Source organism: Lissotriton vulgaris, chromosome 5, assembly GCF_964263255.1.
Source record: "Lissotriton vulgaris chromosome 5, aLisVul1.2, whole genome shotgun sequence".
Classification (NCBI taxonomy): Eukaryota; Metazoa; Chordata; class Amphibia; order Caudata; family Salamandridae; genus Lissotriton; species Lissotriton vulgaris.
The window spans coordinates 442,594,748-442,609,370 of record NC_141693.1 but is presented as its reverse complement, the minus strand read 5'-3'; the positions used below and the strand labels follow the sequence as shown (position 1 = coordinate 442,609,370).

The 14,623-nt window shown below is 47.3% G+C and overlaps 1 protein-coding gene across 6 annotated transcripts in view; it reads right to left on the bottom strand.

The window, feature by feature from the left end:
* KAZN (kazrin, periplakin interacting protein) overlaps nucleotides 1-13,958 on the bottom strand; it is a 198,865-nt gene extending 184,907 nt beyond the window's left edge. For all 6 annotated transcript variants that reach the window (XR_015295891.1, XM_086921865.1, XM_086921868.1 and 3 more), the window contains exon 1: nucleotides 13,823-13,958. Coding sequence is in view for 5 of the 6 variants with exons in the window: in XM_086921865.1 (XP_086777991.1) it covers nucleotides 13,823-13,957 (135 nt within the window). In the remaining variant the exon portion in view is untranslated. The remainder of the gene's footprint in view (nucleotides 1-13,822) is intronic.
* Nucleotides 13,959-14,623: the final 665 nt, after the last annotated feature.

Below are 14,623 nucleotides of genomic sequence, written 5' to 3'. Positions count from 1 at the left end.
GAGCTTCCAGTCTTCATTCTTGCTTCATGTTCTGGACCAGTTGAAGGACCTGTTCCTGTTACGGATCACCGTAGAATTAGACCACTGCCGTTCTTTTGTACCAAAAATATATTTCTGCGATTTTTAGGTCAAGCTAACAGACAGTTCATGCTTTCAGATTACGAAAGACCTATTGTCAGTTTACCAAGAACTTGCAGTGGGCTTAAAGCCTGCAAATTGGCTACCAGATGTGTTTTCTGTGACTCAGTTGCTTGCTTCTTATTCAATATCTGTCCATCTTGTGATTGTCTCTCCCCTGGAGCATAGCCTCTTTACTTGTGTCCTTTCACTTCTCACTTTTAGAGAACTCAATGTTGCGCTCTCTCTCGTCCGGGCGCTGCTCTTGCCTCTCATGCTCTGTTTTACTCGCCAGGGTGCTTCTCCCACTGTCCCTGTGTTGTTCTCTCCCTTGTGTAACTTCACTGTTCTTGTTGTTGCTCCCTACCTCCTGTGCTTCTTATCCCTCCCCCCAATCCACTACCAAGACCCCCTCCTCAGTTGGCCCCATGGAATAATTTTCTTATGCAAGGATAAACTGCATATTGTTGATAGTTTTTCAGCTTCATTAAAAAAAACTCTGAAGTTCTACATAATTTTTTTGGGCAAACAAAAAATGGTGTCCACATCACATGCATATCATGTGACAAATGTGCATGCCTACAAACTGATTCAGCTGTGCAATTAAGTCTTTTCTCGCCATTCGTTCGTGCTGTACTGCGCCTACATTTTTGCAGATGCTGTATGCCATGAAAAAAACTGCACTGGCAGAGCCAATTGGCCACAAAGGAAAGACCTACTGGCTTTGCCATTACTGGTTTCATTTTGTATACACCAATCTAGAGTTCACAAATTTGATTTTTTATTGAAATAACACTCATGTTGAAACAAATTTCAGGTGCCTACCATAAAAAAAACTTCTAAAACCAACAATTAATTGCATTCTTTAAGGATGGTCAATGAAGAAACGACTCTGCATCTGGACACACCCAACCTTTGATACTGAAGCACCTCTACCAATTTTTGTTATATATCACCAGAGCCCATGCTATCCGGACAATATTTGGCACCGACTTTTGATCCACTTCCTCTCCATGAATAAGGCCACTTTGTTACAAAGAGAGCCAAATATACTTGAGCAGCCTTCTAGTATGATGCATATTACTGGGCTACCCCAGAAACTTCCTCCCTCTGCTGAATTATCAAATACATCAATGCTCACTAGCATGCTTTTCAACTCCTCAAGATACCCGAATTGCTTCACTTTCGACCTTACATCCATTGCAAGCCCTCCCCCGCTCTCCACTGCGGCCGCCGCGGGTGGCAAAAGCAGGGATCGCCACAGGCGGCCATAGGGCTAGCTACGCCACTGCTTGCAGCCTAGAAGAAAACTATTTTGGCAAATCGTAAACCCAATTTCCTTACAACTCCTGTTTCGATGTGGGAACGCTCATGCGAATGGTTTGTGAATAGCTAAAAAGCTAAGATCTTGGGGGTGTTCCAAGCAGTTTACATCCACATAACCAGGAGTTGCACCCAATAAAACTCACTTTCCCCACATATGAGCCTATGCTTACCACTGTAGAAAAAACACCAACCGAATGGATTTTCCATTGGTATCAAGTGTGGGTAAAATAAAATACAAATACCAAGTGCTGTAAATAAGTACTTGGAAATATTGAAAGAAAATTTAAGCTATTGTGCTCTTCAATTGAACTTAGGGGCACACGATTACTTGTGACCCGGGCCTGGATATGATAGCAAGTACCATTGCATTGTCTCCTTGTTTGTTTTTATTAAGCATAATCTCACTTCTTGATATTTCTTCTTTGTTGGACCATTCTTTCTTCCTCCTCAGAGTCAGAAGAACAGCACAAAGATGTAAAGATGCCATCAAATGGTTTTTGAACGACTTGTCACTGACAAAATTGCCCTATGTTTCCCCTCCACAACAGGGGTGCAACAATCCTCAGTCTCTTGCATCTGCCACCAATTTAACGTGGAAAGATGACAGGGGGTGGGCACCAAGCTCAAAAGAACTTCTAAGGTGGGATTTTACCTAGCACAGTATTTTACCCTGGCAACCACGAACTCGGACAGAGCTTTCACTGTGTCATTCAAAGGCTAATCCGTGATTGAAAGAACAGGTGGTGCAAAAAAAAAAAATGAATGTTTCTTTTTTTTAAATTATTTTTATTAAGCATATACCCAGCAGCATAAAGGTGATCATACATTAGAATTGAACAACACTGAATACAAGAGATCCCACCTCGACATTAGCGCCCAAAACTGTAGGTATGGATATAAAATCACAGTATTGTTGACAAACCTATCTACTGTAGCTAATCCCCAGTACCCGAGCCCATCCACTTATCCTTAACAACAGGTCCTTAATAACCCCATGTATGGAACCCAAAGGCCACATACTTCATCGCATTTCCATGGGCAACCTCGGCTCTGGAATACAACTTTTACTGCTGCACAATACCAGTTCAGATCTGTCTTCCAATCTACCACCGGTAGTTGCTCCGTCCCTCCAGGCCCTAGCTATATTCCTTTTTGCTACTGTGGCCGCGGCCATCAGCCATGTTTTAATATATTTCGGCCATACTGCCTCCCCAGTCACACAGACCATGTGCCATAGAGCCATAGAGAATGGTCTGGCCTACAACCTTCAACATGATTCGTGTTATCTTTCCCCACTATTGCTGAATCTTTGGGCAGGCCCATAGAATGTGGAAAAACAACCCCACCTCTTGACACCCCCTGGGGCATTGGTCAGTGCCACAACGACTCAGTCGGTGCATTAAGGTTCTAGAAGAGTAGGATCTATGGAGAAAACAGAGTTGAATGAGGCGGAAACGTACCAGTCTGGCAACCTCCCTAGGGCTCTGTATTCCCTCTGCCCTATCATCGTCCACAAGTCATCGCCATCCCCCAAGGATACAAGACCTCCAGGAAGGACCGCCCCATCCACCCAGGAGGAGGAATCGCCATCGTCCACAAATCCAGCCTCCGCCTGAGCACACTCCCTGACGAGTCCACAGAACTGATGGAACACCTTCACTTCAAGATACTGGCCAGCCCCACCGCCGCCCTCCGAGGAACCCTCATCTACCGACCCCCTGGACCCCGCGGACCCTTCGCCAACTCCATCACGGACATTATCTCCCCGCAGGCCATCGCATCCACCAACTAGACCCTGCTGGGAGACCTCAACTTCCACCTCGACAATCAACTGGATCCCAACACCACATCCCTCCTGGACAACCTCCACAACATTGGACTCCGCCAGATCGTGACCGAGCCCACGCACTCAGCAGGACACACCCTCGACCCCCTCTTCACTACAGGAAACTCCATCACCTTCAGCCACACCACCAAACTCCCATGGACCGACCATCGTTGCGTCCACTTCACCTTCAGAACACCCACCATCCACAGATACCAGCACCTGCTTCAACAAAGAAACTGGACCAAAATCCCCGATGACCAGCTCACCTCCTCACTCAACAACTCCACCCCAACCATCGCGGAAAACGACGACCCCAACACCGCAGCCCGAACCCTGCATAGATGGATCTCGGACAGCACCAACACCATAGCCCCCCTCAAGAAAAACAATACCCGTGCCAAGAAAGCCAGATGGTTTACCACCGAACTTCGAGAGTCCAGGCGCACATGCCGCCGCCTTGAAAAGGCCTGGAGAAACACCAAATCCACAGAAGCCCACAACAACTTCAGAGCCGCCACCAACGCCCACCATCAACTCATCAGAGAAACGAGGAAAAAAGCGATTGAAGACAGAATCTCCACCCACGCACACAACAGCAAGGAACTCTTCAGCATCATCAAGGAGTTCGCCCAACCCACCAGCGAGTCTACCGACATCCCTCCCTCACAAGACCTCTGCGACAAACTCAGCATCTTTTTCCACCACAAAATCAAGAGCATCTACGACAACTTCGACGAAGACAACCAACACACTGAACACTCACCAACCACCCCCGACACCCGGAAACCAGCGATTGATGACTGGACAGCCCTCACCACCGAAGACACACTGAAGACAATGAAGTCAATCCACTCAGGGGCCCCTACGGACCCCTGCCCCCACCACATCTTCAACAGAGCCGCCAACACCATCGCACCCATGCTCCGCCAAACCATCAACCGCTCCCTGGCGACCGCCTCGTTCCCCGACGACTGGAAACACGCCGAGGTCAACCCCCTCCTAAAGAAACCCTCAGCGGACCCCACCGACCTCAAAAACAACAGACCCATCTCCCTGCTCCCGTTCCCAGCGAAAGTCATCGAGAAAGCCATCAACAGCCAACTCGCCACATTCATTGAAGAACACAACATCCTCGACTCCTCCCAATCCGGCTTCAGAAAAAACCACAGTACGGAAACCGCCCTCCTCGCCGCAACAGACGACATCCGCACCTTACTGGACAAAGGAGAAACAGTAGCCCTCATCCTCCTCGACCTATCAGCGGCGTTCGACACAGTCTCCCACCGCACCCTAATACGCAGACTCTACGATGCAGGAATCCAGGACAAGGCCCTCGACTGGATCTGCTCCTTCCTCTCCGGCAGGACGCAGCGGGTCAGACTCCCCCCTTTCCTCTCGGACCCCACACCGATCACCTGCGGAGTCCCCCAGGGCTCCTCCCTCAGCCCGACGCTCTTCAACGTCTACATGGCTCCACTTGCCCCCATCGTCAGAACCTATGGACTCAACATCGTGTCATATGCAGACGCCACCCAGCTCATCCTCTCCCTATCCAACGAGCCCAACACCGCCAGACGCAACTTTCGAGAAGGCATGGAAGCCGTCGCCAAATGGATGAAAAACAGCTGCCTTCAACTAAACACCAACAAAACAGAAGTACTCATCATGGGCCCAAACCCCGACGCCTGGAGCGACACCTGGTGGCCCACCGCCCTCGGAAACCCGCCAACCCCCACAGACCACGCACGCAACCTGGGAATCATCCTGGACTCCGAGCTCAAAATGGACCGCCAGATCAACTCTGTCTCATCTTCCTGCTTCCACACCTTCCGCCTCCTTCGTAAGACCTTCAAATGGATCCCCCTCGAACACCGAAAGACAGTCACTCACGCCCTGGTCACCAGCAGACTCGACTACGGCAACGCACTCTACGCCGGAATAAACAAAAACCTCATCCGCAAGCTACAGAACATCCAGAACGCCGCCGCAAGACTGGTCCTCAACCTGCCAAAACACTGCCACATCTCCCAGCACCTGCGCACACTCCACTGGCTCCCCGTCGAGGCGAGAATCACCTTTAAGATGCTCACCCACGCACACAAGGCCCTCCACGGCACCGGACCAGCATACCTGAACAGCCGACTCAAATTCCACGCACCCCAAAGGACCCTACGATCAGCCCAGCTTTCCTACGCCGTGGTCCCCCGCACCAGAAAGACCAGATCGGGAGGCCGCTCCTTCTCCTTCCTCGCGGCCAAAGCATGGAACGCCCTTCCGCTCCACCTCAGACAGACAACATCGCTCCCCATCTTCGCAAGAAACCTCAAAACCTGGCTCTTCGACAGACCCCCTCCTTGATGGCATGGAACCTGCACCCCCCCCACCCCCTACCCCTAGTGCCTTGAGACCCTTACGATGAGTAGTCGCGCTTTAACAAACTCCTGATTGATTGACAAGTAGTCCCACATCATTCTCCTACACTTCCCGCAAGGTGCTCAGCGGGTCAGGCGTGTTATTCATAACCTTTCGATAAATCAAGGAGGTGACCTTCTCTGGCATTTGGTCCAGCAAAAGCCTATCTTCTAAAGGTGCATAGTCTGGCAGCTGCTCACCCTAGAGGATGTGAGCCCACAGTGCATGTCTCAGCTGTAGAGAGTGGAACCTTTTGGCTGCAGACATTTGGTATTCCGCTCTTAAGTCTTCAAAGAAATAATGGCCTGACCGCTCCAGACGTCCCCAAGATGATTAATACACAGCTGGCCCCATTTACTGAATCCCTTCAGGTTTTCCTCCACCTTCAAGAGATCACTATCTCACAGTGGAGTTTTCCCTGTCACATTGTCTCCCCATCCGAGGAATTTTGTGGCTTCTCTCCAGGCGCGAACTCCCGTTAATGTGTGTGGTGCAATTGCCTTTCTAACGGTTTGTGATTTAACACCGCTGGGTATCCCCGCCGGTCAATAGATTATCAGTCTACCCTGTAGGCTGTTTCCTCCTGTCAAGTTAACACCCAGTCATTCATTGTGACCAGGTGGGCTGCCCAGTATGATTTGTTTTATATCCGGGTTCGCAAGAGCCCCGTCAAATACTCCTCTCAGTAACTTATGCAGGGATATCCTGGAGCTGCCTCAATTTCATAACAATTTTCGAATTTCACCATTTACCTTATGAAAAAAGTTGGCCGGTATTCTGTAGGGGCTATTCTGTAGGACATATAATAAACAAGGCAATGTCATCATTTTAAACAGGGCAACCCTTCCCATCTGGGACACTGGAAACTGACGCCATTGTGTTGCATCTTTCTGCCAGCTATCTAACTGTGGCAGTAGGGTATCCGTTAGGAACTCATTTTCCTTCCTCGATATTTGTATACCAAGGTCTTTAAAATTATCCTTTACTAGAAGGGATTTCCCACTAGCCAGAAGGGATTGAGAATAGCTGAACAAAGGAAACAGGAGGGATTTGTCCCAGTTAATTTGGTATCCAGAGTAACTGCCATACAGATGAAAAATATGGAGCAACCTTCCCACAATGAAACGGGGGCGCGTGGCATATAGAAAAATGTCATCGTCATACAATGATATTTTTTTCATACCAGACACTCTCTCCCATTATGCTTGCCACCAATAGGTCGTGTCAGACACATGAAGCTAGTGGTTCCAATGGCAGCGCAAAAAGCATAGGGGACAGCGGGCATCCCTGTTTCATAGCCTTATGGAGGGAGAAAGGGCGGGGTACTGTCCCATTCACCCATACCCACACCAGAAGATCAGTATATAGGAGCCTAATCCAGGCACAGAACCTCAGACCCAACCCGAACCTCTCCGATACAGGAAAAAGATAGAGCCATTCAATACTGTAGAGCACCATCCTTGCATTTAGTGATACCAGTACGGCGTCCCCCCTCTCCAGTCTGCGGTTATTTGCAGAACTCCGTATAAGCATCTCAAGTGCATGAATCCGGACTGATCAGGGTGTATTATGGAGGTTTTTACTCCCCGGAGCCAGATCGCAATGGCCTTCGCCAGTATCTTAACTTCCGTATTTAGGAGTGACATCGTCTGTACAAGTGGCAGTTCTCAGGGGGCTTACCTCTCTTGGGAATAAGCACTATCGTGGCCAGCCATTGATCCTCTGGGATTCTGCCCACCGCCCCGCCTGCTGGAACATACTGAGCATATATTGTCCCACCATAGAAGCCATACATTTCAGCCGGTAGGCCATTTGGCCCAGCGGATTTGCCAGACTGTAGCTCACAGATAGCTTGTTCTATTTCATGGACTGACAGTGTGGAGATGCGGATCTCTCTAAGGAGCAAACATTTATGTCATGCTTCTATGATAGGTGTGCATCACGGTCTTGCAAGTGCAATTTATTTTACAGTTTGGCATCCAACCTATTTAGAGGCAGGAATGGAAGCATGAAATCACATAAGAGGCAGGTGTGCCTTACCTGGAAGATTAAATAATATTGAACTTTCAAGGATACCAGTTCTTGGGTATGACTCTCACCGAGTAAAAGATACAGAGAGAGCTTGACCCTTTTTAAGGCCATTTTGTTAATTGTAAAATATTCTGAGTAACTTGGGTAATTGAAACTAGAAGCCTTTCTTACAGTTTTGGGGATATGATATTCCGTCACAAACTTGGTGGCTGTCCAACCAGCTGTAGTACAAAGCAATATTGCCTATTGCTCTTGTAATATGGTGGAAGGGATAGCCACGACATTTTGATGGAGTACTCTGTGCGTCAAACTCTATATAAAGCCCTAAATCTCTACTCCTACTTAACAAAAAAAGAAAGAAGATTTGACTGACTTGTGCAAGCCTTTCTAATCTCCTACAAAATGCTTCACTGATTTCTTCTTCACACTTTTAGGACCATGTTTTATATGGCTGAGTCTAAATGAAATAAAATCTAAAACAATATGCAGGGTGACTTGCTAAATGCTGAATTAATAATAACTTCATACTTACATAGTGCTTTTATCCAACGCATTTGGATTATTATTTTTATAATCAATCACAAACAGAAGAAATGCCAATTCAGCTCCTCCAGGATCCACCTAGCAAGCCAGACTATTTTTGTTAATTTAACAGCCTTGAATTGACCAAACTCAACGCCTGGTAAGCTTACGACAACAAGCTCGATCAAATCAAGGTTTTCACTTTATTCTTACGTAGTATAGTGCTCACACCTGAACAACCTAAACACTCCTACTGTTGCTGCGAGCCGTAGTTTATAGTGCATCCCTTTTCCAGCAGGCAGCCATGGGGACGTGTGTTAAAGTAGCTGGAGAAAGAAAGTCGACAGGGCAGTCTGCTATCAGGAGCCCCCAAACAGACCTTCACTTAAGAACCAGAGTTCAGGGTAGTGTTAGATTTTCCTAGTGCTACAGAGGCCCCTGGCAGAGATAGGCGGTGCGGGATCTCTAGCTCCTACAGTGAAGCCCGACTAGCTTTGCCACCATCGAAGGTAGTGGATCATCGAGGGTCAGTGGAGGTGCAAAGAGGGCTTTGGATGGCCTCTGGATTCTCACAGATGCCTGTGTTCAGAGGAGTCTTAGTAGCACCGGTTAGCTGGTGGATGGCAGGCACGGAGAATGAAGCGTGAACAGTGACCAAATGTGCTCAGGAGGAATCGAGGGTTCTCTTGTCCCAACCTAGTGCTTGAGAGCCAAGTCGTCTCACTTAGAAGAAAGAAGCATTTCAGTTGTACTCAGAAGCTCTGACGAAGGAACAGTTCCTTCCAACTTCGGTCAGCTGCAAGGCCTCAGGGGCTACCAGGGAGGCCAAGAAAGAAGGCTCGCACAGTGGCCACAGGTGTATGGAAAGCAAAGTAAGTCAAATTAAGTGATTTCCAAACCTTCATAGGGATAAACAGTGGACCTCACAGGTCCACAGTAAGAGGAGTAATACTACAGCATACATCAGACCTCCACATAAGGTGCTGACGTAACAGATTACCCCAGGTTGGACACCAGGGTCGTATAAACGCCCATGAAGCACTGCGTACTTAACCTGTTCGAAGTTTGGGTACATTATGAACAGCTCAGGGGAAACCATCAAAGGTTGAAGGATCCCGTTGGCCCAAAGGATGATGACACACCGATTTGTGGGGAACAGACATCTGTCAGTGGAACTATGTCAACAGTCAAATCCGGGTGCAAACATAAGGTAAAGGTAAAGACCCCATAAGGTAAGGAACTTGCAGCTGGTTGCACCCACCCCTTCGCTCTAAGATGTGAAGGGTTAGCAGCAAGAGCTGAAGAAAGTGAGCACATTTCTCCAAAACTGTAGCCAACATAGACAACAGGGCTGTGTAACAACCTGCACGGGAAAGCACAACATGGACATGAAATAATCTGAAGAACGTGCATGCAGATTCTTCAGGTATGCAATTGTACTAAGTAGCAAAGTACTGAATGATGTTTGAGGTACATCTGGAACGACTTCAGCGCTTCATGACTCAGACGTGGGGGTGAAGAGACCCTTAACAAGCATTTACAATGCAACGGTTTTGCCTTTGCAAAAGTTAGAGCTATTGGCATTGTAAATGACAACATTTTTATTTATGTGTTGGTTTTGAAAACCGATAAATAAATGGCATTGTCATTTACAATGGCAATAGCTTAATCTCTTGCAAATGCCACACACACACCCACAGAGAGCCCCCCACACAGAGCCCCCCACACACACACACACACACACATAGAGCCTCCGCACACACACCCACACAGAGCCCCCCACACACCCACACAGAGCCCCCCCCACACAGAGCCCCCCGTAACACTGTCGGCCCCCCTCACACACCCACACATAGCCCTCCACACACACACACACTGCGAGCTAATCTGGAGGCAAGCAAAGGCAGGTGAAACAAGCAGGGTAGGTGAGAGAGCCCCCCCCCCCCCAGAGAAAAAGGGACAGATTAGGACTACAGAAATCAAGCAACGTCAGAGGAGGGTCAGAGAAAGCAAACAAGGACAAGGCAACCAATTGGAGACTTGGCAATGAACCTGTGGCAAGCAGGGACAGAAGAGGGTCAAAGAAAGCAAAAAGTGCCATGTTTGTGCTCTAGCTACCCCTAAAAGAGAAGAAAGCCAAGAAGATTCTGATCATGGTCGGCTAAGATCAGCGGTTGGTGGGGACATTACTGTCATTCTTGTGTAAGAGCTGCAGTCTCTCACATGCCAGGCCACTGACCCTGCGCACACACAGAGCTTGCCCTGATTGTACATGTACAGACGAAGAAGCGCCATTTCCTGATTCAAATAGAAGCCTAAGTGGCCCTCTCTGTTAGTTGACACACAAGGGAGAGACCCTGTCTGTTCCTGTGTTAAACATAAATAGGTAGACTAATTCATATATACACACTGAAGCACCACTCCGCTTCTGAGCACATCCAAAGGTGTCCTCCCTGCTCCTCTACCCAGAAGGGGCGGGATGTGGCCTAGTGGCTAGAGCTGCAGCCTGCCGATTTCAGAACAGGAGGGTTTGCAAATGCCCCAGCCCCCAAGTACCACACAAGCATATTTGGATATTGATTGTAAGTATGGCACGCCCACAATTTTCAACACGTACATTTGGGTAGGTCAAAAAAAATGTCCTTGAAGTAAGTGGCCAATATACATCAGAACTTGGTTTCTGGTGTGCAAAGCAAGTAATGCCCCAATGCAAACATCATACCGTTTGTTAGGCGAAAACTGCCTCACTTAAATTCCACTCTCAAGAATATCGGATTTTAAAACATGCAATAATTATCACAATTCCACCTGGTCCACGCACAAATGAAAGTCACAGTGCTGCAAGTCCAATAATTGCATGAGGCATACAATGTTGTATTCTGGCAACAAATTTTATCTTTCTAATGCAGATGATATCCGTGTGTATGTATTTACACAGTAGTGTGTTACTGCAGCGATTTATGCACAACCTGCAGGGGATGGCTTTCTCTGACTTTCTTCCTAAGACTGATTTAAACAAGCAACGAGGGACGAGCCACGCAAAGACAGCAAACAAAGACGACAGGGGGGCAGGAAAGGCACGGACAGCGGGAGAGGGGGCGGGAAAGGCACGGACAGCGGGAGGGGGGGGGCGGGAAAGGCATGGACAGCGGGAGGGGGGGATTTTAAAACATGCAATAATTATCACAATTCCACCTGGTCCACCCACAAATGAAGGTCACAGTGCTGCAAGTCCAATAATTGCATGAGGCATACAATGTTGTATTCTGACAACACATGTTATCTTTCTAATGCAGTTGATATCGTTTGACACCGATCAGTGGAGAAGCTACCGGTGAGCAGTTGATAATGCGCCTGTAATTAGAAAAGGCAGAGCTGTGAAGAGACTCCTGATAAGCTGTCGTTAATGTGAATCTGTTTAGAAAGGCAACGCTGTGTGATACTAATTTGAGGAGCTTTGGACTTTAAGATCGTGCAAAGCTAGGAGCAGCTGCTGCTTCTGTCAAATGTGGAGTGGAACACATTTACAAGTTGTAAAAAGCAAATACGTGGAAATGGAAGCGCAGTTAGGAACTACACTGAGGAGTTTGAAACTTTAAGATAGTTTAAAGCAAGAGAGCGGTTGCCGCTTCTGTCAGTTATGGAGAGGAACACGTTTATTTTAAGGTGCAGCGATATTGATTGAAATAACAAAGAGAGTGTACACAGTGCCGTATGTGCAGAGAAATTAGGACTGCCTTGCGGGTGAAAAGCTAAGAGCTGCTGCGTTTTTAGTTAGATGGAGAAAGGAACACATTTATCATCAGGAGGAAAAGCGGATGCACTGAAGAAAAACTGCGGTGCGATATTAATTGGCACAACAGAGGGAGTGTGTACAGTGCCGTATGAGCGGAACAATTGACAATGCCTTGAAGGTGAAAAGCAAAGAGATGCTACCGTTTCAAATAGACGGTGACAGGAACACGTTTATTACTAGGAGAAAAAGCAGATGCAACAAGGAGAGCTGCTGCTACATCAGTGACCTGGGCGATTGACCCGAGCACTCCCATTTCCGGGGCCGAGACTGAGGCAAGCCACAGTGGCCAGCTGGACGGCAAACAAAGACTACAGGGGGGCAGGAAAGGCACGGACAGCGGGAGGGGGGGCGGGAAAGGCACGGACAGCGGGAGGGGGGGCGGGAACGGCACACGGTCAGCAGGAGGGGGGAGCGGGGGCGGGAACGGGCACTCACCTGGACTTCTTCCGGCGGCGGTCGGCCTGGAATGAACAAAACAAACCTAAAACAACCCGCCCACCGCCGAGATGACGCGCACAGAGGAGCGGAGAGGGAAGAAATCGCGGGAACGCCCACGAATCTGGTCCGGCCATGACGGACAGATCTCTGTTCCAATGGCTAGCCTCCATTTATGGAGCTAGCCAATGGAACAGAGGGCGGATTCCCAAGCCACTCTACTGTAAACATAAGGTTTTCGCCTGCGCGAAAAGCTGCACAGTGCGCAGCTTTCGCTTAGGCAAAACCTAAAAATGAAGCAGACTCAAGGTCAATATGGATTTGGTTTACCAGGATTGCTTCAGTAACTAAATGTGTGCACCTGTAAAGGACTATTTGGTATTCAATTACACTGACCGCTGACAGCCCGTAGGAATCAGGGCCCAGGTTTACTAATATTTGATGCAAGGTGGCGCAGCACCAAAGATGTTGCTCTGCCTTGCGTCAGAGGGAGAGTGAAGAATGCACCACATCCACTAAGTTACTGCCCATTTTCGTCATTTCCCTAGCACTGGCACACCTTTGGCTGCCAATGCACACACCCTTGCACCATAGTGCAGGTGTGTGTGTTCTGGAAGGAGTATTTTGGGTACTAGAAGAAGGCGCTTTGGGTATACGAAAACTATCTACTTCAACTTTTCCTACTTTGTGTGTGTGCTTTATTTACTAATAAGGAAAAATTAGGAGAAATTAAAACATTTCTCCTTGCTACGCCTGCCTTGAGGAAGCATAATATTTTGGCACTAATCTCAGTCTATGAATGTTTGTAGACAAGGATTTGCACCAAACCCATGGAAGGTTGCGAGGAATGTACCACCGATAGAACACGCCCTTGATGCCAACTAATGCAAAGCAACGCGTTGCGCCAACTTTATGTTACTTTGGGAAACAACCCAACACAAATCACGATTTGCGTTGGACAGTAAATCCCAACATAACACTTTGTGTGGAGTTTGTGTTACAAAAGCAATGCAAACATGGTGCAAAGCATTGGAAAATTTGGGCGGATGTTGCTGATCCCCATTCTGGTGGGAACGTGAGAATCCCTCACCTGTTTATTGTGCACAGTTCCAACATTTTTACGAGCGTATGAGACAAAGCAGGAGTATATAGATAGGATTATGGTAACCGGGAGGTGCCAGTAGGAGGTGACACTAGGGTGGAAATACTTGGCACACATTTTCAAGACCCACCTTGCATTTGAGAACATCTACCTTACACAATGTTTGGCCGGTTCCCCAACTGACACAGGTTGGAAGTTTTTTTGTTTTTTTACTTGAATAAGACGTATAACAAGAAGTATTTGAAAAGCTTACTTTTCTGTGTTGCTCATAATTTCTTATGAAGTCTCGCAGCTGTTCTTCTCGACTTTCCAGTGTAGCATAGAGTTGCTGCATTTGGCTTACCAGTTCTGTTTTCTCCACCTTTAATCTTTTTCGGTCTGCCTTCATTGCTGCATAGAAGAAATATAAAGGTTTCATAAACATAATGGAAAAACAAGTAGAAATCCTGATATACGGTGCTTCTGAGATACAGGTTTCAAAATCATAACATTTTAATTAATGTCATCTGTATACGCTGATTGGGAGATATTAGACGCAAATGTGACGTAGATACGACCTTCTAGTTTCTCTCTATTAAACTATCACTTAAATCCCAGAGTATACCCAACAACTCTAGCTAATCATAACTAGTCACCATGCCTATTCTCTCAAAAAAATGTATTGTCAGCAAAAAACTCAAGAGGGTTTACGTTATCTGAATAGCAAGCACTTGTTAACGATTCTCAAGAGCCACACCACGCCATATTTTCATTAAAAGGACTTAACAAGTAAATAAACTGCCTCTTCAGATTCACTGTATGCAAATGAATCACATGAATATTCATAGGAAAAGCACTAAATGCCTGACTGGATTGGGCACTCAGGACAATCCAATAAGTACCTACTTAGTTCCACTGAAAATAGGTTCTAAAATCCAATGAGAACCTATTTAGTTCTGTAGGAATACATTTCAGTGGGACTAGTAAGGGCAAATGAACCCTTAATAATTGTAAAGCAGTAGTGATACCGGCCCCTTAAAAAATGACAAGTCAAACTTCTTCAAAGTTGTGCACA